Source organism: Dermacentor albipictus, chromosome 2, assembly GCF_038994185.2.
Source record: "Dermacentor albipictus isolate Rhodes 1998 colony chromosome 2, USDA_Dalb.pri_finalv2, whole genome shotgun sequence".
Classification (NCBI taxonomy): domain Eukaryota; kingdom Metazoa; phylum Arthropoda; class Arachnida; order Ixodida; family Ixodidae; genus Dermacentor; species Dermacentor albipictus.
The window spans coordinates 47,941,721-47,966,737 of record NC_091822.1 but is presented as its reverse complement, the minus strand read 5'-3'; the positions used below and the strand labels follow the sequence as shown (position 1 = coordinate 47,966,737).

The window sequence follows — 25,017 nt, the reverse complement described above, 5'->3', positions numbered from 1 at the left end:
TGGACTATAATCGCGACACCTCCAGAGAGCCTACTCGCTTGCTCTCTGTCACAACGAAATACTTTGTAGTTTTTTAAAATGTTCTTATGTTGTGGTCCTAAGTTCGTTTCTTGTAAACATAAAGCCACAGGAGAAAAAGTGTTTAGGATATCTTTTATGTCGCTATAGTTTTTGATAAGTCCACGACAATTCCAATGTACCAGGAACGCCATGTTTAATTATTTTGTAGGGGTGTGGCTATAAATGATTAGGTTCCTCGTGTTTGAGGACCCGTTATAGGGGTTCTTTCTTTTTTCTTTTTTTCGAATGAGTTCTGCCTCCGCGGTTGCGGGGGCGGATCGGGAGTTGTCTCCATGGCCTCTCCCGAGGCGCTGGAGCTCCGTGACACCGCGGGTGTGCGTGTATCAGGCCTCTCCCGTTGGGGAGAAACCTCTTGGGCGGCCGGCTTGTGGACCGGCGGGCCCTGATTTGTAGCTGGCAGGGCAGCTTGCGCTGTCTCTGCCTGGGGCGTGGGTGGTTCCGCTGAAGGCCCGGTAGCCGTTGCCTCAGCAGCCGAGCACAATCGCTTATCTTATCTGTTATCGCTTTCTGTGCATCACCCTTTTGATAAAACTGCCATTTTTTTTTTTCATTCTGTCTCCAAAGTTTCGTTTGGCATTATCAAACATCATTACTCCCGGATGCAATTAACTACTCACATTTGTTGTTTATTGCTGCTTTGTTTATTTATTTTTGTATATTTTTTTTTACCCACTCCCCTCTGTAATACTTCGGTCTTGAGGGTACAATAAAAAAACTAAAAAAAAATAATGAGAGTGCAGCCACTGTGGCCAGTAATCAAGATTGCCAGCTTTTGCTTAGTGCTGCCTCACCATATCTGCACCATGCCACATTTGAAGTTCAAGGCACCAGAAATATGATGCTGAACGAAGAGCCAACAAGGACCTTCATATGGTGCAGCTCCAAGAGATGTGGTGAACCACTTGCATGAATTAAATGGTTCGTATTGACACGTGTACTTATCTTTATCGGGCGACCACGTTTCGCCGCTTAACAACTGTAATCGCACAGCGAGGGACGCGCCTGAATGTATCCGATGTTTCTGGAAAGTTATCGATGCTTCTACCTGGCTGTCTGTTGTCGCCGAACCTTGTGTTATCTGATTTCATCGCGTAACGCGAATGGTGTAGAACTTTGTGGAAGGCGCACGGGTCCGAACGATTAGTCTGGAACATTCGACGACTGCTCTATAAAAGCCGACGCACTTGACCCGCTGATCAGATTTTCGACGGTCGCCGACTGTGTTCGCCGCTATCGTTGTGCTATAAGTGTAGCCTGTTTTGTGGGCACAGGTTCGCCCAATAAAATTTGGTTTTGTCGTTCACAGTGTTGCTACTGTGTCCTTCAATGTCACCACCACGTGACATCTGGTGGAGGTGCTGGGTAAGTCCGGTCATAAATGGTTATCCTTGCCGTGCAGATTCCAGTCGGCGTAATCAGGTGTCCTCCAGCGGTGCGAATTTGAGGGCCTTCCCATGCAGTCTTAACCTTCTTCAACTGGGCGGCGATGTGTCCACTCATGACGGAGTAATCAGCACCGGTGTCCACTAAGGCGGTAACTGCGTGGCCGTCGAGAAGCACGTCGAGGTCGGTGGTTCTTTGTCTGGCGTTGCAGTTAGGTCTTGGCGTCGGATCACGGCTGCGTCGTGTTGAACTGAAACTGGAACGTCGCGTCGTCAAGTCGTCTTTCGTCGGTGTAGTCTTGGCTTGCTGACTTCGTCGGGACGGCGGCGTGTCGTCATTAGGTCGCCGAGATGGTTTCTTCATCGACTTCGTCGGCGGCGGAGGATCTTCGTCAGTTCGACGAACAGCAACCGCACCTCCATCGGTTGCTGCTTTTAGTTTTCTGGATATGGGCTCGCAGAGCGGCCCCGAGCTGGACCAGTGTACGCTCAGCGCTGCGGTGACAGGTAGCGGCCTGGTGACGGTGAACGGGATGGTCGTCGAGAGTTCCACTGAGTGGCGGCTAGGTAATCGGCGATTTCACGTGGGCGCTCGCCAAGCTGTGGACGCGGCACGTTGACGGCGAACCCTCTCAGTCCCAGGTCGCGGTATGGGCATCGGCAGTACACATGGCCGGCTTCTCCGCAGTGATAGCAGAGCGGGTGGTGGTCGGGGGCTCGCCAGATGTCCGTCTTCCTCGCGTAGGTGCGCTGGGCGACGTATTAGCGTGCTAGCCGCAGACTGCAAGGACTGCCCCCAGAGCACGGACTTCTACCTGAGGCGACAAGACCTTAGGCGGCTTGCCACAGTGCTAGAGGCCATCAAGTCATCAGGGCTCACTCTGAAGCCAGAAAAATGCCGCTTCGCTTACGACGAGCTTCTGTTCCTAGGCCACGTCATCAGTAAATCCGGAGTACGCCCCGACCCGCAGAAAACAGCTGCCATCGCAAAGTTCCCGCAGCCCACTGACAAGAAGGCAGTGCGTAGATTCCTTGGCATGTGTGCCTACTACAGGCGCTTTGTCAAGGACTTTTCACGCATCGCCGAGCCGTTGACACGTCTAACTAAATGTGATGTTGAGTTCAAGTGGGAAACGCCGCAGGCCGACGCATTTGAAGAACTCAAACGACGCATGCAGTCGCCGCCGGTACTTGCGCACTTCGACGAGTACGCCGATACAGAAATCCATACTGACGCCAGTAGCCTAGGCCTCGGTGCCGTTCTAGTCCAGAGGAAAAACGGAGTCGAACAGGTGATATCTTACGCTAGCCGGTCGCTGTCAAAAGCGGAAGGCAACTATTCTACGACCGAAATGGAATGCCTCGCCATCGTTTGGGCTACGGCTAAATTTCGCCCTTATCTTTATGGCAGGCCATTCAAAGTCGTCAGTGACCATCACGCTTTGTTTTGGCTAGCGAGTATAAAGGATCCTTCAGGACGACTGGCGCGGTGGAGCCTCAGACTACAAGAATACGACATCACTGTAACCTACAAGTCCGGACGAAAACACTCCGATGCCGATTGCCTATCACGTGCCCCCATTGACCCGCCGCCGCAAGATGACGAAGATGACGACGCCTTCCTTGGCATGATAAGCGCAGAAGACTTCGCTGAGCAGCAACGGGCAGACCCGGAGCTAAAAGGCCTGGTGGAATATTTGGAAGGGCACACCGACGTTGTCCCCAGGGCATTTAAGCGCGGACTATCTTCCTTCACGCTTCAAAACAATCTCCTCGTGAAGAAGAACTTTTCACCAGTCCGCGCCAACTACCTTCTTCTTGTCCCGTCAGGACTTCGTCCAGAAGTATTACACGCCCTACATGACGATCCGACCGCTGGACACCTCGGTTTTTCCCGGACACTCTCGAGGATACAACAAAAGTATTATTGGCCGCGCCTGACCGCCGACGTCGCCCATTATGTCAGAACATGCCGAGACTGTCAGCGACGTAAGACACCGCCGACAAGGCCAGCCGGATTACTACAGCCAATCGAGCCTCCTTGCCGACCATTCCAGCAGATCGGGATGGACTTGCTGGGACCCTTTCCGACGTCAACAACCGGAAATAAGTGGATCGTCGTGGCGACAGACTACCTCACCCGCTTCGCTGAAACTAAAGCACTGCCGAAAGGTAGCGCAGCCGAAGTGGCGAAATTTTTTGTCGAAAACATCCTGCTTCGACATGGCGCCCCAGAAGTCCTCATCACCGACAGAGGAACGGCCTTTACAGCGGAGCTCACCCAAGCCATTCTGAAATACAGCCAGACAAGGCACAGGAGGACCACGGCCTACCACCCGCAGAAGAATGGCCTTACGGAGCGGCTGAATAAGACCCTCGCCGACATGCTAGCGATGTACGTCGACGTCGAACACAAGACCTGGGATGCCGTCCTGCCGTACGTAACATTTGCTTACAACACGGCAGTGCAAGAAACAACACAGATCACGCCGTTTAAGCTGGTTTACGGCAGGAACCCGACGACGACGCTCGACGCCATGCTGCCGCACGTCACTGACGAAGAGAATGTTGACGTCGCTAGCTATCTCCAGCGCGCCGAAGAAGCCCGACAGCTCGCCCGCCTACGGATCAAGAACCAACAGAGGACGGACAGCCGACACTACAACGTCCGACGACGCTTTGTTGAGTACCAGCCCGGCGACCATGTTTGGGTTTGGACACCGATACGCCAACGAGGACTCAGTGAGAAATTACTCCGACGCTATTTCGGACCCTACAAGGTCATCCGACGTATTGGTGCTCTGAACTATGAGGTCGTGCCAGACGGCATTTCGCATTCACAGCGGCGCCGCGCACGATCTGAAGTGGTCCACGTGGTGCGCCTTAAACCCTTTTACGGACGCTGACGAAATTCCTTATTTTTTGTTGTTGTTTTCTTTGCTACGGGTGTTTTTATTTCGCTTGTATGTAGCATCGGGTCGACGCTTTTTAAGAGGGGGGTATTGACACATGTACTTATCTTTATCGGGCGACCACGTTTCGCCGCTTAACAACTGTAATCGCACAGCGAGGGACGCGCCTGAATGTATCCGATGTTTCTGGAAAGTTATCGATGCTTCTACCTGGCTGTCTGTTGTCGCCGAACCTTGTGTTATCTGATTTCATCGCGTAACGCGAATGGTGTAGAACTTTGTGGAAGGCGCACGGGTCCGAACGATTAGTCTGGAACATTCGACGACTGCTCTATAAAAGCCGACGCACTTGACCCGCTGATCAGATTTTCGACGATCGCCGACTGTGTTCGCCGCTATCGTTGTGCTATAAGTGTAGCCTGTTTTGTGGGCACAGGTTCGCCCAATAAAATTTAGTTTTGTCGTTCACAGTGTTGCTACTGTGTCCTTCAACGTCACCACCACGTGACAGTATCTTTATGTGCCGACTGAATATGAAGCCCGAAATCAAGATAAACACACCCTGCACTTTGTGCAATTTGCAATACACACCAGTCCGCTTCTTCACCATGCACCACGGCTACAAAGAAACAGCTTTTTCTGCGACTTCGATGATCAGAAAACTTCTGCAAGCAGTTGTACCGGCTCAGTTTTGCAAAACATTGCATACAGGGGGAGTTTGTGGAGCCCATTTACTCTGCGGATTGCAGATCGAGAGCTTGCTTTAAAGGGTACCTCTGAATGGAGTTTATTATAACTAATCGCACAGAGAGAGCCATCATACATACTTCAATTCTTTGCCACCACAGTAAGGCTCCTATACATGCAAGAAAAGTTGGAGCACAATAATCTCAGCACATTCAAATTATACAAAAATGCACCACAATGACCTGGCATTACATGTTGCCCTACTGAAACGTGTACATTATCCCAGAAAGTGAGTTGTCCAGACTGGGGGCACTGACTAGCTCAAATTGCAACAGCTCAGTATACATTTGTGCTTGGGCTACACATATATTCGCACGAATCAAAGCTGTCATAACTATGCTCGTGAACCTATTTCACTTATTTAGATACAGCCGACATGAAAAATCAAAGAACATACCGCAACACAGTGCCAAGACACCCACATGGTATTTGTGGATTATTGTGATCGCCGGCTAATAAATGAAATGCCATAAACATAATGAATGGCTTTATGACAAGCGATAAAGTTCAATGGTCTGCAATTAACTAAGTTGGACAGTTATATCTTCAACAAGGATGTCGAGAATTATTGCTCGACAACTTTCATTTTAATTGCTGCTGCAGTATGAACAAAGCAAAATGACTTGACACTACCGTATCACCAACACAAATTTTAAAACAAGTGGTAGTTTCGCCAGAAGGGCGAAGCACTGACTGGGATAGCAAGATCTAGCGCTGAGCTTGAACTTCTCGTACGCTGTTCTAACTATATATACACGGGTGCGACTAACGTGAATGCGATACACGCGGGTGCACCAAAATTTCTGGCACCCTTAAAAGCATTACCCCGCTGTACGTGTAGGGCCTGTAATGACATCGCGCAGCATACGCTGCCCGTAAAGAGCCGCGCCAGTAAAATTACACCACTTTCAGGTTTGAACACTGATACTGTTTTGCACTTTTAATATATAATAGCCTGAGAAGATGACATTTGAATGTAGGCTGCCGTTCTCAAAAATTTGAGAAATAATTTAGTCAAATATGCAAGAGCTCGTATGAGCAACCTTAGTGATAGTGTGACAATATAAGCCGCATATAAAGCATAGTATTGTATATAGCTTACATATACCTAAACATATCCTCATGGCAACGCCGATAATTCGCTTGGGTTGTCCATATAGTTGATATCGCAATAATACATGAAACATTGAACTTACACGGCGAGTTATGAAGTCGAACTTGGAGCGGCAACGCCAGCAATCAGCGGTCTGCAAAACAAATTCGAAAAAAAAAACACACGAAAAGGCGCATGATGAGAGCACGCGCAGATAGAAAACGAAAGTAAATACAGCGGCAGAGAAATCAGAAAGGCAAAAGTAATCGATGAATGCAATGTTTACAGCTGTCGCTATCACGCGGACTCCACCAACCCCGCGACACTCAACACAGCTGCTACGTGCCCCGCATGGACGTAAGACAGCGGTACCCCAAATCTGGACCACGCGTGAGGACTAGCAACGGATTCCACATCTCTGGCACGATCAAGGAAGCTACGACTTAAGAAGCAGTCGGGGAGGGGGGGGGGGGGGTGATAAGCGCAGGACGTAACGAGCACGACCGAGACATAAGGGGCCGATGAAGATCAACATGCACTTCGCTCCTGATTTAAACAGCGCAACTGAACTGAGTAAGCTTACTCAAACAGCCGCTTTCTGAATACGTACGTGACCTTTCCAACCTACGCCTGCAGCTGTCGATCCCGCAAAATGCGCAGACAAGCTGCCAAAAGTGATCAGGTTTCGACGCGGCTGCGCTCTACACTTGCCTCTCGGTCGGGCGTCCACGGCGGTTCGTCTAAATGGAAAGGACTCAGCTCCTCGTTGCCCACTGTGACGATTCGGAGGCCGCTCTTGGACTTCACCAGCTTCTTTTGCACACTTGTCATGGTGCGCCGAGGCCCGTGGTAGAACCACGCACTCCACGTTTACTATCCAAAACACGCAAACACCCTCCGCAAGCAGCGCCGCGCTTCACACACCCCTTTTCCGCCGCTATGATCCCCCTAAAACGGCACTTTCGTACTTTTGTTAACTTTTGCATCGTGAGTCGGCGGCGCGCCGGTCGCGTGCTGTTCAGAAGAATGAATCTGTGCACTCCGCGCGTAAAACATCGTTTACTAATAACGCGATGTATAATGCAAATTTCTTATGTGCGTCGGTGACGGTACCACTTCAAAAACCCAAATACAGCGTGCGCAAGTGTCCTCTATAATCCATAGGTTGGCGCCCTCTGTATTTGCCTTTGTACTTTTACACCGTGATCACGGTACATGGTCGGTAGCGCCATGTATGAACTTGGTATCGGGGTGCGGTTAGTAACATTGAATTTGTAGACGTAGTGTGAAATGTCACTATATAGTTTTAATCGCAGAGGGACTAATTACTTCAGGTTGTCGAGTGAGCCATCTGCACCGAAATCCTTCATTGATGCGGAGTCGAACCAGTCGGACGACGCATATTCGAAGGAACGATATTACGCCGTGAAAGTTTCATGGTACGTTGCGCAGTCTCGTTCTTGTTCTTCGGACCTGGAAAAGCGATCCGCAATGGGAGCTCGTTGTTCGAAATGCGAGTCTCGAGCAATGTTCTCCGATGGCGCCCTTGTTCAGTATTGTTTGTCGCACAGCCAGTGACGTTTTATTGTTCGGCGTGCGAATTGCTACTAAACAAAAGCCTTTATTGTCCTTCAAGTGTTGCTCGAAGAACTCAGCAGCTTAGAGTGTAAATGATTGGCAAGCAGATATATAGAAAAACATTGAAAACCTGCTGTATTCCGAACTGAAATGTCACGGTGACCGTCTTTCTTGCCCTCATATTGCCTTTTCAGGATGCTCGCTTCAGAAATAGAACAACTCAGAATGGGTTACGAACTGCCGAATGGAGCAAGCCCGGTTTTTGGAGGTCGTGCCCTTCGGTTCTTACAAAAGTGTGTAATAGAACACCCAGCCGTTGTCATATGGCTAGAAAGCACCGTTAAAACTGCCTGGTTGAATCTGGCATCGCTTATCTCCGCAAATCTCCACGAGCAAAGAGTATCGGTCGGCACAGGCATGATAAGTTGTTTATCGGCCTTTAGAATGGTGTTCTGGTCGTGTGAGTCCATTGCACTTATCGGCGGCCTTAGTTTCTCATTCCAGGCAAACTGTCTAGCTTCGTTGATTGTGAGTGCAGAAATTAACTGTCGCTGGCGGGGCTAGGTATTGCAAAGTTCACAGCAAGAACAGTGGCTATGGTGTGAAATTAACAGTTCCATTGATGAGTGCTAGGTGTATAGGGTTATAATGGTTAGGCGAAGGCATCGAAAATGGTTGCTAGCTCCAAAGCATGCAGCAGTCTAGTCATGTAACATTTTTATTTTTTGCACTACAACCAGTGATTCTTGCACTAATGGAAAACTGTTAGTAACTGTTAGCATGCCACTGCGCGCAAGCATTGTGACTAGAAGTTCCTGCAGCTGAAAGTCCAGCTTGTTCATGATGTTTCTCCACTCCACAAATGAACCTTCCGAATACAAGCATTGACAGCCTGACACTACAAGGGCCTCGAACCTTCTCCGACATTTTGAACATGTTTTAAATAAACGCATATATTGTTTATAGCATGCCGCAATGATCATCATTTGGCAGACGTAGCAGGGCTATGCATTACAGGGCAGACATAAAAAAAAAGGAATCCCCATGCTGCTCCTCCGGTTTTTCCGGTCAGTCCCTTCTTCCTATATGACATCAGCAGGGTCATGTATGTGATGTCGCAGAGGTAAAAACCGTTAATTGGTCAGTCGACAAGAGCCAAGGATGCTAACTTGGCAAGAGCTGGCTACATGTTTTGAGAAGGGAGTGGGGTGCACCCATTGTGCGCCATTGATTCTTCTCTGAAGCTTTCATTCAGTTGGCATTTCACGGAGAATCATCATGTGGGGGAGGGGACAGCGGATGAGCCCTTCAAGTCCTCTTTTCTGGTTGGCTGGCGTGACCCGCAGCTTCCACTGCACAGAACTTGTGAGGCAGAGTGTAGAGAAGTAGGCAGCGTGGAGGAGAGGATACCCATGTGGAGTGCAGCAAAGGCAAGTGGGAATGTGCGAGATTCATGTAAATGCTCATCAAGTGCCTGTAACTTCACTATTACAGCATCATTCTGAAAATTTCTTGCTTCTGTATGTTAATTAGAGGCTGGTACACAGTGGCAGCTGTGTACGAACCTATATTGAACATGCACATTTTCGAGCTCGGAGGGTTTGAGGCCTTTTAGGCTCTCAGGTGTTCAGTTCTTTAGTTTATTGCTCTGTATTTCTGTGACATATGAGTGATGTTTGATCCTCTTGTTCACTTATGTGAAAAGATGAGCCGAAGCATTGTCACCAACCTGGACGTCAACATGTGCCTGGCATTTACGATATCTAAGTGGTGAGTGGAAGCCATGGCTTCAGGTAAGCAGTGTGCCTCTTTCAATCCATCGGCAATATCGTACCATTAGAATATAGGATGTCTTGCATAATGAAATGCAACACATTTGTGCACTATTTCAGGCACAGGATGGGCTATGTGAAACAAGAAAAGTGCTTAAGAAAGCGCTGGCACAACGTTTCATACTCGGGATGTTTGTGCTGTGTGATTCCTCTGGGCAGATTGTCAACTCTGACTAAGTAAATACCATTGTGGTGGCCTCATGGTTGCACGGCAGCAGCCAGACACCCTTCCCCCTTTTTTTGACTCGGTAAAATCCTCAGCATAGGCATAGCCATCGGTGCCATATTGCAACAGCTGAGCGACGGCACATGGCACTCAACTGCATTCTTCTCGAGGAAGCTGACAGCTACTGAGCACCGCTACAGCACCTTCGGACGCGAACTGCTGGCCGTCTACTTGAGTATACGCAACTTCCGGCATTTCTTGGAAGGCATTGAGTTCTTCATTTTAACCGACCATAAGCCACTACAGGAGGTATCCAGCTACAGGAGGTATTCAGAGACCTGGATTGGGAAGAACTGGGGATAAGAGTTAATGGAGAATACCTTAGTAACTCGCGATTCGCTGATGATATTTCCTTGCTTAGTAACTCAGGGGACCAGCTGCAATGCATGCTCACTGACCTGGAGGGGCAAAGTCAAAGGGTGGGTCTAAAAATTAATTTGCAGAAAACTTAAGTAATGTTTAACAGTCTCGGAAGAGAACAGCAGTTTACGATAGGTAGTGAGGCACTGGAAGAGGTAAGGGAATACATCTACTTAGGACAGGTAGTGACTGCGGATCCGGATCATGAGATTGAAATAATCAGAAGAATTAGAATGGGCTGGGGCGTGTTTGGCAGGCATTCTCAGATCATGAACAGTAGGTTGCCATTATCCCTTAAGAGAAAAGTTTATAACAGCTGTGTCTTACCAGTACTCACGTACGGGGCAGAAACCTGGAGGCTTACGAAAAGGGTTCTACTTAAATTGAGGACGACGCAACGAGCTATGGAAAGAAGAGTGGTAGGTGTTATGTTAAGGGATAAGAAAAGAGCAGATTGGGTGAGGGAACAAACACGAGTTAATGATATCTTAGTTGAAATCAAGAAAAAGAAATGGGCATGGGCAGGACACGTAACGAGGAGGGAAGATAACCGATAGTCATTAAGAGTTACGGAATGGATTCCAAGGGAAGGGAAGCGTTGAACCACGACGGGCAGTGCCACGCGTGGTGTACGTGCCATCAGAGCTCGCTTCATGCACACACGTGTTTGTGCGCCATGACGCAGTTCATTGGCCACTCCAACCATTGTAGAACGGGTCATTCCGAGTGCTGCGTCGAGGTAAGAAGCAGTTCACTCTTGACATTTGCGGTCGTCACGAAGTGGTATCACTCGATCGGCTGAAGCCAGCACAAATTGAAGAAGCAGACACCATTTCACATGCACCATCATCTCTGACACCACCCTCCAAGGCTCTACTCGTCCAAACACGCCAAGTCACAAGGACACGCACTGGACGAGTCTCCAGGGCGCCCTGTCGTATGGACTTGTGAACAATTTAAATCGTCCTATGAACGATCGCTAACTCACTAGGAGGACAAGTGATGTGGCGGCCTCACGGTCGCACAATAGCAGCCAGACAGCCTTTCCCCTTTCTTTGACTCGGTAAAATCTTATCGCGGAGTGTGCGGGAAAGGGAAGTGGTGCGAGGGTATGCAACCGAGCCGTAGAGGCTGGACAAACGCAAAAATAAAGTCAGTTGTTGCTTGTTCTTCAGGGATGCTTTACTCGCTTCTTTCTGCTATTTCCAGCTGCGCTCGCGTCCCACACAACATCATGTACAGTCGGCATCACACTTGTGTAGAGTGCAAGAATGGCAGCCTATGGGGCACTCCAGAGGCAGCCAGTGATGTCTGATACTTTCAAAAAATTAAGCACCAACGGTAATGGCACTCAAAGAAGTATCAAAAGACAGGTAGCGCCTTGTCCTGTGTTTTGATCCTTCTTTGTGTGCCGTTACTGTTGGCGCTTCATTTTTTGAAAGCTATGCACGAACTAGCCCCACAACGTGTTTTACTGTTTTAATGGCATTCGGTGCAATGAATGTCATTCGCCCGTGGAGGTGCTACACTCGAAAAATTAATGTCATTCGGTGGTGATATCAATGACGATCATTCAATGTAGCGAGTAAAGTAGAACAAGGTAGGCATAAAGTGCTTGCATAAACAATCCATTTATTTAAAAATGTTTTTAGGACGTCGCTTCACTGAAAAGAAAAAAAAAATTGTAATGCGTATAAAAGAAGTTGCAGACGTTTTTCTATTATAAGAAAAGACTACTCGAAATCCCGCTTCGCTCTATTGGTCTAACTTTATTGGTGCCTGTAATCCTATCTTTTGGAGCCTCCATTGTTGGGTTCAGCCACAGAAATGTTTGCTTGGCGATCCAAAATTACCTCATTGAAACCAATTGATTTCCATGTTAGATTGATCGTTCTCCCTCCCAACCATAGCTTTCTTTTATTTCTTATCTATTATTAATTATTGTTGTTATTATTTTTATACCCGGTTTTCATCTGATTATTTCTTTTTTTCTCCAAACACAAAACGTTTACTTTGAAACTCACACGCTCAAATTGTTAACTCCCTTGTTATCATTATTATTTTATGCACCTAATTAAACCGCTTGATCCTTGGCCAATCCCCCACTGTGGGTATGTGCCACGGCCACTCAGGACAACAACTACAACAAGTTGTTCTGTTTCGGACTATGTGGCCACTCTGAGCCAAAACAAGGCTTAGCCACCTGAGTAGCCGATAAATTGAAAACAAACAAAATGGCTGACATGGCGATGCTGGATGACGACGCTACAGTGGCCTAGATGGGGCAGTGCAGCGGGCGCCTCTCTCCAGGCGACCCTTGCAGCGTCGGCAGTAGCGGTGACGCTGCGGTCGAACTATCTTCCAAGCTAGCAGGCGAAACTACTGTAGCGAATGCCTTGCGTTTCACGAAGGCGTTCATTAGATCTTATTGCACGCAAGTGCTTTTCTTCAAAATTACCGTTTGTAAAAGTTTATTTCATATTCTTTGGTTACAGCGAAGAAATTAAGTGCAAAGTGCATACGGTAGATACAAAGCACCCACTGAAACGAACTTGGTGTCTCTGTATCCACCACTGAAATGTGGCTGCGGTAATAAACGTTAAAAATGAAATTTAAACTCAGCAGTAGTGCGGCGGTTTTAATTGCTTTTATCCAATTAGTATTTACACTGCACGCTTACTGAAGTAACTTTTCACAAGTATATTGGAAAACTCAAAACTTGTGCAAATTATGAAAACCCAGAAGAATTGGATGGTATGGCAAAGAGAAGCTAATTACTCACCTTGGATGGTAATTCATGCAATAATATAAGTGCAGGTTGAATCCATCCATGTAATAAACAAATGAGTCCTGCAATATGCTCACACAAGCAATTTATTCTCAAGAGCTTAATGGCACCATATGAATCAGCTGCAGAAATGAACCAACACAAACACTGAAGCAGAAGGCAAAAGGGGAAACTTCAAACAAATTGCAGAACAACTGCTTTAGTTTAAGAGACCATGCAAAGGAGGGGTGTTCACAAGGTTATGTTGCAAGAAAGAAACACAAGGACGCAGTTTGTGCACATACATGTACGTTACCAAGCTGTATATAGGTAAACCCTCCACTTAGGTCAACCTGCTGAGCTTGAGGTGCTTGGTGGAGTTACGCTTCTTCAGAAGATTTGATTTGTTGACACCTTTCACAAAAAAAATGAAGCCTCATGGTGATATAAAAGCCTACAATTTGTGGCGTTAGGCTATTTACGTGGTCTTCGCATCCAACCTGTAGTGGAGCAGCTTTATGAATCATCTGCAGAACATCCATAATGCTTTCACAGCGCAGTTTCCGTGCGCTAAAGCAGTTCGTAAAGACGTCTTCAAAGCATGTGATGAACCTGAACAGTTTGAGTGAGGGGTTACACCAAGCCACCGTGGTCATTGTGCTTTATATATTCTGCTGTAGCTAAGCGGCACCCTCCCTGTGCCGGGAGCAAAAGACGGTCGGTGCAAGACGGACACTTGGTTGGCAATACACACTTCTTTTCCACATAACCAGAAATGTGGCATATAAGCCTCAAGTCACTCCTCTTCATGGTGTAGTGATGGTCCACAGGTTCTCCTGAAGCAGATGTAGGTGCCGGCTTGTCTGTGTAAGATTTAGCAGTGTCCACCAGTTTCTGTTTTGCAGATTTTTCTTGGTCTTCAACGCTGAGGAGAGAACTGATAGTATCTTCCTCAACATTGGCACCTGTAACACTGCGGGCGAGGTTGTAAAATGATAAGCAGTCAACTGTGAGCAGAAACTGCTTTGGCGTTGGGTGCGCATTGCAGCCTGATGAGATCCATACTATGCCAAAAAGATTCTCAGTCTTGTATTGGCTGTGCCAGGATGTCAGCACATAGCTGAATCCAACCACTTTATTCAGGTAGCCGAGCAGCTCAAGTGTACTAGTAAGAGTCACCCTTAGCCCCTCTGCAGTGGACACACTTAGGAACTGCTGCTTGTCGGCATGAGCCTACCATAGATTTAGGAAATCAAGCATTTCTTTTATGACTTCCACATTAGTAGAGGCTGGCCGTAGAGCTTCTGTGGCATATCTGCTAGTCGTAACAGCTATTAAAAATTTCATTCGCACAAAAAATTTCTGTGTAGCTTGAGTGTTGCCACACTGTCTCTCAAGCTGAGTGCAGTACAAAAAAAAATACCTGCAGTGGACCGTGTCCGAATGGCTGAAAGGCATAACTTGTCCTAATTTTCTAAAAATTGTTGGGAGCTAAGTGAACAGTGGTTATGCTTGGCATCGCTTTCAAGGTTACGAAATTGCTGTCCAGTTTGAAGGCTTCTTTCACAAACTTCAATTAACAAACTCCAAATCAGGAGTGTTCAGCGAGGTTGTCAGAAGTCGTTTGCGAACGCTTTTCACGAGATGAGGAAAATCAGAAAAAAAGTAAAGAAAGCGGCTGCTGTCAACAGGGTGCACAGTTTTGCAGACCACTTCCTTCAATGAAGCATGTATGTTGAATTTTCGCCACATCGCTCTGTCCCATGAAGCTCCATCACAGGTTAAGTAGTCCACGAATAGGCCAGCCTTCTCTGCCAAAACTGTAGCCTCCAGCACGATTTTGGCTAACAGGTCACCTCTGACATTCTCATTTATTGATGCAGTTGATGAAGACTACTCATCGTCACTGGTGTCGTCCTCACTGGTGCTGCTGCCGTCATAACTGCTGCGGTCCCACAGCACGTCTTCATCAAGTGCCAGTCCACATTTGGCGAATGACCGCACCACAACATCGTGTGGTACCGCCGCCCGTGCAGAGAGGACCCACCCGCACACAGTAGCCAAGGAGGCCCTCCTCACACGCCCGCTTGAGGTAAGTTTGCGGTTTTCTCTGGATATCCACTCGTTGTATTTGCGGTGCAGCAGGTCCTTAAAAGGCTTTTTGACCCCCCACATCGAGAGGCTGAAGCTGCCCCATCAAGCCACCGGGGATTATGAGCATGTCGGTGCACTCCTTGTGAAGCACCGCTTTCACCTTGTCAGTGAGGAAGCCCCGAAATGAGTCCAACACTAGCAGGTTGGGGATGTCTCTTGACTGATGCCCCCAGCCTCAGGAGCCACACCAGACGGTACCACTCCACTACCATGTCATCCGTAATAAAACACTTTGCATTCGCCCGTATCACAATGCCTTTAGGAAGCACTGCTTTAGGCATCGTGTTCCTTTTGAACACGATGTACGGACGAAGCTTGGTGCCATCCGCCAAGCATGACAAGATGATAGTAAAATACAGGTTTTCATTGCCGGTTGTTAGTAGATTCACATTGCACGCTCCCTTATCACTCGCTGTCGTATTGCTGGTCATGTCAAAGTACGTGGGAGTCTGGTCGGCATTGCAAATCTGGCCGAGAAAATACTGTCGGGAGTTGTGAAGTTTCAGGAAATGCCTATGGAAGGCGAGGACCTTCTCCTGGTATGTGGCTGGCAACTTCTGGCACAAGCTGGTGCGTCTACACAGGGAGAGGACAGCCCTCTTCATAAATTCAGATGCCCCTGCTAGCTTTAAATTGCGTCTTTGGTATCCCTGCTTTCAAAGTAAAAACGCGGGTTTGTTGTGTGATCATTTCACATGTGACCAACAGTGATCGATCACGTAGAACAGTCAAATATGCCACAAGCTTCGTCTCCAGCTCCAGAAAGCGTCCCCACTTAGGCCCGCGAAAACCACGGCGCTTGGAGTAGCATGACAGAATTCCCTCGCGCTGAAGGCGCCAGTGCCGCACCACACGTTCACTGACTCCAAACTTGCATCCTGCAGCACAGTTGTTAGTTTCCTCGGCATGGAGGATAGCAGCCCGTTTGAATGCTGCTGTGAACGAGCGCCGAAAGTTCTTTGGACCCAGGGCAGTCATGACAGGTGCGACGATTCAGCACAACCGGCACAACAGAGGCACAGAAGTAACAGAATCGCGTGGGCGTCGAAAAATACCAAGGCTATACGCACGACGTTGTGTTTCCCACCCGGAAGTGGCTATGCGCATGACGCGATTCCTGAGTCATCAGTCGATGCGTGCTGGAACCGTCGCCGGCCACTGTTCACTGGGCATGGTGTAGCGTTGGTTCAAAAAATCTTTCTTCCATGGTTCAAAATTTGACATGCGCTGGGAAGCTTTTTCTTTTTTTTTTTCCAGACAAGACGATACTGGCGCTATTGCGCCCATGCGAAGCCACCAGGCTCACTTTGTTCTCACGATAATGTCGTTAAAGTATGGTAGCAGAGATGGCAACTTCTCAACGCTTTTTTTTTTAAGTGGGCCGCGTGAAAACTTGAAAACCGAGTAACTGCGGGTGACGTTGCGTCACATCTCGCCCTGCCGCCTTTCTGAAGACAACACGGTACTACTGCACCTTGCATGCAAACGATGCTTGGTGGTGAAATGAAAGTGGTTTGCCTTCGTTCGTATAGCTCGGTGCTTAACCTTCGAGCGCCGTGGAAGGACTAGTGCAATGATGAACAGTTCGCGTTGTTTCTTTACTGTTTAGTTTGCTGCCAGTAAAGCACGTTGGCAACGACATCCTTGGCAGTGTCAATTCCCTGTACATTATCGCATCTGGCTAACTCACGCCGAAACCAATTAAGGGGGGATGTGGCTTTCGCATCGCGAAAAATGACCAAAAATTCAGAATTTTTGAAAATCACATTTTCCATTTCTGTTACTCTTTTTCTATCTAATTCCAAAATATCATCAGTGTAAACCATGAAGAAGTGCTCTAAAAAATTTGTTTTATCAACCAAGGTGGCGAAAAATTTCGCGGAAATAAAGAAATAGCAGCATTTTTCAAGCCACAATATCTCCGGAACGGCGCAACCAAGTGCTGCCATCTTGGTTTCGTTGGAAAGCGCATTCCTCCGTCTTCAAATTTGCCGCTTCAGCTACCTCCCCCATACAGATACAAGCATACAAACAAAGCATAGACAGCGAGATCATTCGTCAGGTTTCTGCTGCACCGCCGGACGATGACTCCGATTCGGAAGATGACGCACCATGGGCTACACTGTCGTCGCATGCGGAGTGTGTACAAGCAGTGACTGTGCTTTCAGCTGCCTATTCGCAACTTTCACAGCCTATAGGGGGCGCCACCTTACATCCAGCATGGCTGTCCAAGAGATTAAGAACTAGAGCAGTCGGTGCAGTGTTGCTGCGGTCATCTTGCTCAGTGATGTGTTGTTTCGCGTCGTCATATTCAAATGTCTCTTCAGTTTACACGCCCGCAGTCGTTAACCTGCATAATGGCTCACATTGGATGAGCAGAACACAGGATTCGAAGCCTATTTGAAGGCGAAGAAGTCCTAAACGCTGGTCACCTTGTCTGCTGCGGTTTGAAAGCGTGCACGTCGACCCCCGTGACTGTTGAAGGCCTTTGCATGCAAACTTCGTGGCTTCGAAACAAACCACATGAGCTGTAGTTTCACTTTTACCTCGACGGTGTTATAAGTGACCGTGCTTTCTCTTTGCTATTCTATTAATTCGACTGCTTTGAACAGGTACCATGATCTTTTATACGGTGCGGTGCTCTCTGCAAGTTGTTAACTTGGACCGCTTGAACAGGCCGCCGGGTCGAGAAAACCTTCCTGGTGTTGCGTGACCCAAGTTCTTCACATCGACGGCATGAAAAGCAGCCTTAAAGCAGCGTTTTGTGAGCGAAAATTTCTTGTCTAGTTATCCCTGCCTGTGTTCACAAAGCCAGATTTTGAACACAAGAAGTAAACAAAAACCCATATATGACCACTTTTGCGAGCTAATACGGTAACCGTTCACCCTTGTAACTTGGTTACTGTGCTCTATGCGTGCTGTGCAAGCTACAGTCTTGTGGTAGTTCAACAGCCTGCGTCAATCCTACTGCGTCTTGCATATAGACAGGTCAAGCGATACATAGACGATGTTTACGGGTCGGCGGCAATGCTCGCTTCATTCTTCCACTTACCTTTATAAAATAATAGACATGCAAATCAGCCGACGGTTTGCTACACGAACACTGTGCAGTAATTTAACGTTTGTTGGACTAGGATTTGTTACCTTACAAGTACAGTCATGCGCGCCTGTGCACACGTTGCAGCTGCGCATCGAAGTGGCAAACGACGACAAACATGAGTTCTAGATCCCTCTACGCCTGCATCAATTTGCTTCCATGCACAAATGAGAAACTCATCTCTGTTCGAAAATGGTGGACTGTCAAGCTGGCGTTGCAGAGCACGAAGTCGTAAGCGAGAACAAGAAATTTTGAAGCAGGTACAAGGCTTCACGGAGAATGTTTGCGCTCCAACGTAGCCGTAAAGGCATGCAAAAACGCAAGCATCAATCATCCTACAACACATTTGAGTTAAGATTGCGCATTATTTCTTCCCCTGCTCATAATATAGTGCTATGCCTGCGTCTTTATGGAGGTGCGTCTATTCGCAATTTCAATTGCTCGGAATCGTCACTCATCCGCAGTATTCCAAAAAAAGAACTCCGGCATGAAATGCTCACTGCAAACCTTCAGTGCTTCTGTGACAGCTTTGCCGATCCGCAGCTTAATAATCAATTTCTTCCTCATGGACACAGCCGGTGGGAATGAGTGCATGAAGGCTCACATCACCTCCCACATAACTTCTGCATTGCGGCACACAGCAAATACGATTATTTCTGTTTGCTCATTCTGAGCACGTTAAGTGTCCTTCAGGATCCCACGAGAGCTTTGAACGCGTTAAAACGTCAACCACAAGTGAAGGAAAAGCATAGACAACGCCAATACGCCACTCGAACGGGCGGCAGCCAGCGGTGAGTATAATCTTTCGACTGTTTCCAGCCGTCGCCACACGGCGGCGCCACCGTCCGTGAAAGTTGCGAACAGTGACCGTATGACCATCTCCGAGATTCAGGCTTATCTGATTGTGCGTAAACAACAGTGTGCAACGGCACATTCACGATTTCTTCAAGCCTACTTCCGAGCCCGAATAAGTGCGCGGAAATAAAAGATTTCTTTCTTTTTGTTTTTCTTAATCTGCTTTTTCGGACACCTGTTTATTCGGACACTTGTTTATTCGGACATTTCCACAGTCCCCGTAAGGTCCGAATAAATGGTCGACGACTGTAGTTGTGTGGGAGGCGGTGCGAAGAGGTAGCCGCCATATCCACGGTTTATTTAGGCTGGCCAGCCATGGTGTCGTGGAATTTTGTGTGGCCAATACCATGGCCACTCAGATGGAGCACGCCAACATGTTCTATTTGCGTGCTTCAGGCATGTGAGCCGTCCTCTTCATCGTTTCTGGAGGTGATAGTCGTGCCACTACAGAGCCCTCCTTCTAGCGCCAAGTGCGATTGAAACGTGTGCAAAAGGTGCATGTATACAGGGCACATTGTCTTGTGTCATTGACAGAGGGTGCATTGCCTTGTGCGTTGAGGACGTCATTTTGCATTGTCAGTGTCTGTGCACCCAGCGCAGCTCAACTCTGCATGCAGAGTTGACGTGTATTGGCTGGTTTGTGGCCCATGCTGAGAGTGCAGGACATTGAGGTGAACATAGTAGAAAACAATGTCGTCAAACGGAGTGCAACAATGACAGTGGCGTGGGTAGTTGCAGTTCCGCAATCCGAGAGAGCTGCGCCGGGCAGCACCAGCAGTGTAGGTTGTGTGCGAGGCGCAACCACAGTGATGTCATAGTGCGAAATCACGACCGGCCGCAGTTTGTTGTAGATGCCCAGGCCTGTAGAAGTCAGAGCATTGAAAGAGGACAGTCTGGCAGCTTGCGACTTGCGTGGAGGTAGCACAAGTGTTGGTCACTCACATTGTTGACATGGAAGTGATTCTCAAGCTGAAGAAACCAGATGGCAGAGCTACTCCTGCAAAACTTTGGTAGGCCATGCATCCGTGAAAGGTGTGAGCAAAGAACAACGGAAGGCTTGCCTGCTGCTTCTTGCCGCGAAATATTGAATGCCGATAGTATTAGGGTTGTGGTGGTTGCTGAAGGCATCAACAAGCCTGTGCTTGTGGCGTTGCCGTCCCTGCGAAAGTGAAATTTGTGCCTAGTGGAGCCGGTGTGCTAGACTGAATCAGTGATGAGTGAGGTGCCCCCAAACGGAAAGTGGATAGCTTGTGGGAATATCCAAGGAAGGAGAGCGGTGGGTTATAGAGTAGCAGAAAGTGCTTGCACTTGGCCCAGTGAATTCCTTGGAAAGAGTCGTTGCATAGCTGCCTTTCAGATAGGGAGGACGTTTACGGACCGAGTAAAGGTTTGATGCTGAGGCCAGCGCGTGCTGACGATCAACACAGCTGAATGCAGGCGAAGTGGGACACCAAGATGTGGAATGATGCAATGCTTCAAACGGCGAGAGCTGTTGTGACTGAGCACTCAAGGCAGTGTAGTCAGCAAGCGTGGCTGCTCACAAGTTCTCGTAGAAGTCGGGGCCAGGTGGGCGCAGCCAGAGCCTGCAATGCAGTTGGAGTCTGGAACCTTGTTGATACAGAAGTGGCTGTCCAGCTGGATGAACCGGATGTCCGGCAGGTCGAAATAGAATTCCCGGGCACACTACAACCATGGGACGTATGCAGGAGTGCGTGACGCCCACGTCACTCTCTGCGTGGTAGAGTTGGTGCATTGATGATAGCATGGCTGGGCTCAGTTGTCTGGTGTCGCCAATATGTGGGAGCCACCATAGCCATGGTTTATTTGGGCCGGCCAGCCATGGTGCCGAAGGATCTCGGTAGCAGCCGGTTGGCCACTCAGGTCGAGCGTGCCAGCGTGTCCTATTCTCGTGCTAAGTGAATGTGAGCTGTGCTCTTCTTCACCAGCTCTGGAGGCAATTGTTGCACCACTACAGCTGTCCCCCACCTTTTCAAGGGGGATAACCACAGGTCATCATCATAACTGGCAACCCTGGGAAACCAATAGACAGCATCGCTATCGATAATGAGTTTTCCATTTCCTGTTTTCCATGTGTAGGGCTACATCCCATTCGTGGCATTGCTCCATGCTTCGTCGCCTGTGCAGCTGCGTCATCATTCGTTATCCGCAGTGCTAGTCGGGTGTGCGGCAGCTATCTACAGCGTGCAAAATTTCAGCAGTGGGCGCAGCTCAAGATGAAATCACCGACAGCCTGCTAGTGGCACTGATGGTGACGATAACGAACGCGCCTGCGTGCCTGCTTTACTGGCAGTTATTGATCCCGTGAATATCGTTTCAGCTTTATTGAGTGCAGCAGTCATGATTTTAATATTCTAGATGTTGTGAGCCAGCTGGAAAACATGGCATTTGGGGCTGCAAACTACTGTGCCAAGCAATCATGCATCAGTGATTACTTAACTAACCTTTCTCAGAAAGGGAAAGTAAAGGTGATTTCTCTTTGCGGCAAGTTATGTGCTGCCTCTTCAGCCATATTTTTTTACTATATTGCCACTCCTATCTGTAGGCCTGGAAGGCCTTGAGAGCAAATAAATGAAAGGAAATGAAGTTCTTGCATGTTCTCTTTATCTTTCTTTATTTCATTTCGGTTATTGCAAAAATCCGCTTAATTCTATGAATTTTCGTGGTCCGACAACTGTCACATTATCAAGGTTTTACTGTACTTGTCATGTGGTGCACGTGCAAAATGGAAATAAAGCTCCGTTTGTTGCTGTATCATTACACTCCTCTGTTGTCTGTTTAATGTGGTCTAAAGTGTAATGTTGGTTAATGTTGTCTGTTTAACAGACATTAAATTTGTTGTGCTAGTACTGTAGCAAATTACTGGTCGTCAGTTTCAGGTATATCCTGTCAGCATGCAATTATTCGTAGTTTCACTATGCAAAAGGCAGCTTGTCTTTCTGTTTGTCTTGCTCCTGGGCATTGAAATCACGACCACATATGTCCGTTCTAGGATGGGACTTCCCATGGAACTGTTTCATGCTCATGAGCTTCTGTGGATTCAGTTTGGTGGACATATCGGGTACTGCACTTTCAGTTTTGGGAAGAAGTTGACTCATGCACTAACTGAAGCGCACACACAATCAGTCGGGTGATTGGGACAAGCGTAGAATCTAACTAACCTATACGTGTTGAGACATATTATTGGGCACCTTGTTAAAGGGATTGTTCAACCATTTTAAAAATGAAAGCAAATAGTCTTGGAGGAAAGCGAGTGCCCACTTTTGCTCCTTAAGCAGCAGCAGCAATAAGATGGCTTGATAAATCAATTGAATATCAAACTCGGCATTTAAAAAAAAATTCTGCATTGTGGACAGAAGATTGGCAATGCGAGCCTGATGCTTGATGTGGCTGTGTCGTGCAGTTGGGCCAGGCGTGACGGGGATGATTAGGGTGTGCAGGTCTTTAGCGCAACATATTTAACCCATTTGCTTTGCCAGCTGGCAATCCGCTAGCCATGACAGCCAAGGCCAAAGTCGGTGACTGGAAATTTACTGGCAAATCAAAGAACAGCTGTTCTGGGCTTTTTTTGATAGATGGCAGCACATTGCAGGCTATCTTCAGTTTGTTTTGGGTTTTGCACACTAGATGGACATATTTGTTTTCAGTAAGAGTTGGTAAAACTGTCGAAAGCTTTCTGCTTGTCAGACTCCGCTCAGTTGTAGCTGTTGCGACTGGAGTACCAGGCTTGAAAAAAAAAGCATACAGGCTTCAGAGTGGGCTCATTTTTTTTTCATCACATACTGTCAAAAACTGAAGTGGAACCATTCGATGCCGTGCTTAGTTTTTGAGAGCCAAATTCAAAAGTCCAAGAAGTGTTCCGAGTGCGAAAACTGCAAAAGTGCCAGGCACCGCCTGCACTTTCTTTTATGCTCATTTTGTGCTACGACTGGTTCATTCAGCAGCGCAGCACAAGAGTAAGTACACATTTTGTGCGGTGAGATGTCAGAGGCAAACTAGACATGACTGTTTACAAGTACTCCAAGTTAAAATCATTGTAGAAAAACAGCTGATGTCTGTTAGCTTCAGTTGGGTCACCAGCAAAGCGTAACAACAAGCAGAGCCAATGTTGGCAAATGCATGTCACTGTATTTAAAATATGCTAGATTGCGGAAAATATCCAGCAGCACAACTGCTCATCGCTCTGCAATGGTTGAAATTCACCACAAGTGCACTTGAAATGCCACTATTGTGGTCATTTGTGCAGTGGTATAATTGTAAAGTTTCTTGCAACAGCATTTGGCATTGCGTCACTCGGCATCATTTGGTGCTCACGGGAAGCATGGAGGCAAGCCACAAGGCTGAACGCTGCACATGCAAGTTCTTGATGCTGACATTTATGCCTGTACTAGCTGCATGGCTCAGCATGTGTTATGTGCAGAAAAGGGCAAGCCAGAGCGCCAGCTTCTTTGTCGTTGGCCAAATATTTCACTGTAGCTTAGCGGCTGTGGCATGCATTGAGCTGCCCAGCTCAAGACTGCAGGCTCAAGGGCCACTTTGGTCTGTAGATGACAGATACACATGGGAGCTGGCCAATTTTACTTCAGGTAGCTTGTATTTTCTATTTTACCTGAATGTGCTGCAGGCTAACTTAATATTCCCTCAACTGTAAAGCTAGCTTTGTCAAGAAATTGTCAAAGAACGGTTAGTAGCCTTTTTGAGCAAGGTCCTTAATGAATGACCCTACAATGGGTCCACTACAAACCAGATCACCTATCACCTTCTCCGAGTGGCTTTGATACAGAACTTGTATTTCCACAAATTGCCTTTTTTTTTTTTCTGTCATCAAGGCCCTGCACTTTGTAGATAGGCTTGATCTTTGGTTTCATTGTCATGTACGGCTGAATTGATGAACGACCTTGGAAAAGAATCATTGATTCATTGGCAGTGAAGTATGAGGAAGGTTTTATTAATGCAAAAGCGTTAAATGGCTCATAAGGCAGAAAATCTGGCATTGGTGGCATGACCACACCATGGCACAAAAAGGCTGCAAGCCCTCAACCTTTGGTGGGAGTTGAAACCACCACCTTTTGTGTTTATTATGGCAAAGGTAATTAAGATAGAGTTAAAGCACTCGAACCTACAACCTTTGGTGTTGATTAAGGCAAGGTTAGTAAAGGCACTGTTAGAGTTAATTTAGGCACTCAAATTTTTGGCTGCCTGGGAGCCATCATCAATTAAATGTGGGTTGTGTATGCACTGCTCACAAATTTTCAGCCTCCCCTTATGCCTGATGACCTGAGACTGTGGTAGTGCTGATTTCTCCTGTGTAAGTGCGGTAAACTGTGTGTACCTCACACATTGTATTTATGAAAAAGACAGTGGGTCCTTTTATTACAACCTCAGACGTTTACAAATGTGTTTATTCCTGTTTTAAGCATTTCTGATATGTCTTCCTGCAATGTTTATTTCGGTGTTTGGCCCTTTTGTTCATGCTGTTAACTGTTAGACGTGTGTTAATTGGGCAGGCCAGGATTATGTACTTGTGTTACATGGCATGGCAAAGACCGTGGAACATAGGCAATTTATAAAAGGTTCCCTCCCTGTACTGTTGCTGTTACCTATTAAATGTTGGTCAAGTTGGTCCTAAAATAATTTTGTTTTTAATACTGTTATAAGGAGGGGTGAGACTTTGGCCTAAAATATTAATTTCCTGGTTTGCTTTCTTTTGATAATGCATCTTGAGCTTTAAAAAACATGCACAATGTGATCACACGAGACATGTAAAATATTTTTTTTGTCACACCAACCAAAAAGTGGGCAAGCCCAATCCTTGAGACATATTTTATATGAAGCTTTAATTCCATGAAAACAACTTGTGTTTATCACAAGTTTGTTTTACAACTTTTTTATTTAGTGCACCTTACAGCGATTAG

General features: G+C 47.3%; 1 protein-coding gene and 1 long non-coding RNA gene across 7 annotated transcripts in view; one reads left to right on the top strand and one right to left on the bottom strand.

Moving 5' to 3' along the window:
* The window catches only part of LOC139055931 (zinc finger FYVE domain-containing protein 21-like), a 59,397-nt gene extending 52,217 nt beyond the window's left edge, over positions 1–7,180 (bottom strand). Inside the window, exons 1-2 of the mRNA XM_070533591.1 lie at positions 6,927–7,180; positions 6,319–6,369 (exon numbers count right to left, since the gene is read on the bottom strand). Coding sequence (XP_070389692.1) covers positions 6,319–6,369; positions 6,927–7,046 — 171 coding nt within the window. The 5' untranslated portion in view covers positions 7,047–7,180. The remainder of the gene's footprint in view (positions 1–6,318; positions 6,370–6,926) is intronic.
* A 134-nt stretch (positions 7,181–7,314) lies between these two features.
* Positions 7,315–25,017, top strand: part of LOC139055932 (uncharacterized) — a 79,239-nt gene continuing 61,536 nt past the window's right edge. For 5 of the 6 annotated variants that reach the window (XR_011512012.1, XR_011512013.1, XR_011512010.1 and 2 more), the window contains exons 1-2: positions 7,315–9,563; positions 14,862–15,070. This is a non-coding gene — a long non-coding RNA (uncharacterized lncRNA). Of the gene's footprint in view, positions 9,587–14,861; positions 15,071–25,017 lie in introns of all 6 variants that reach the window. The other variant, XR_011512009.1, reaches the window with a different exon arrangement.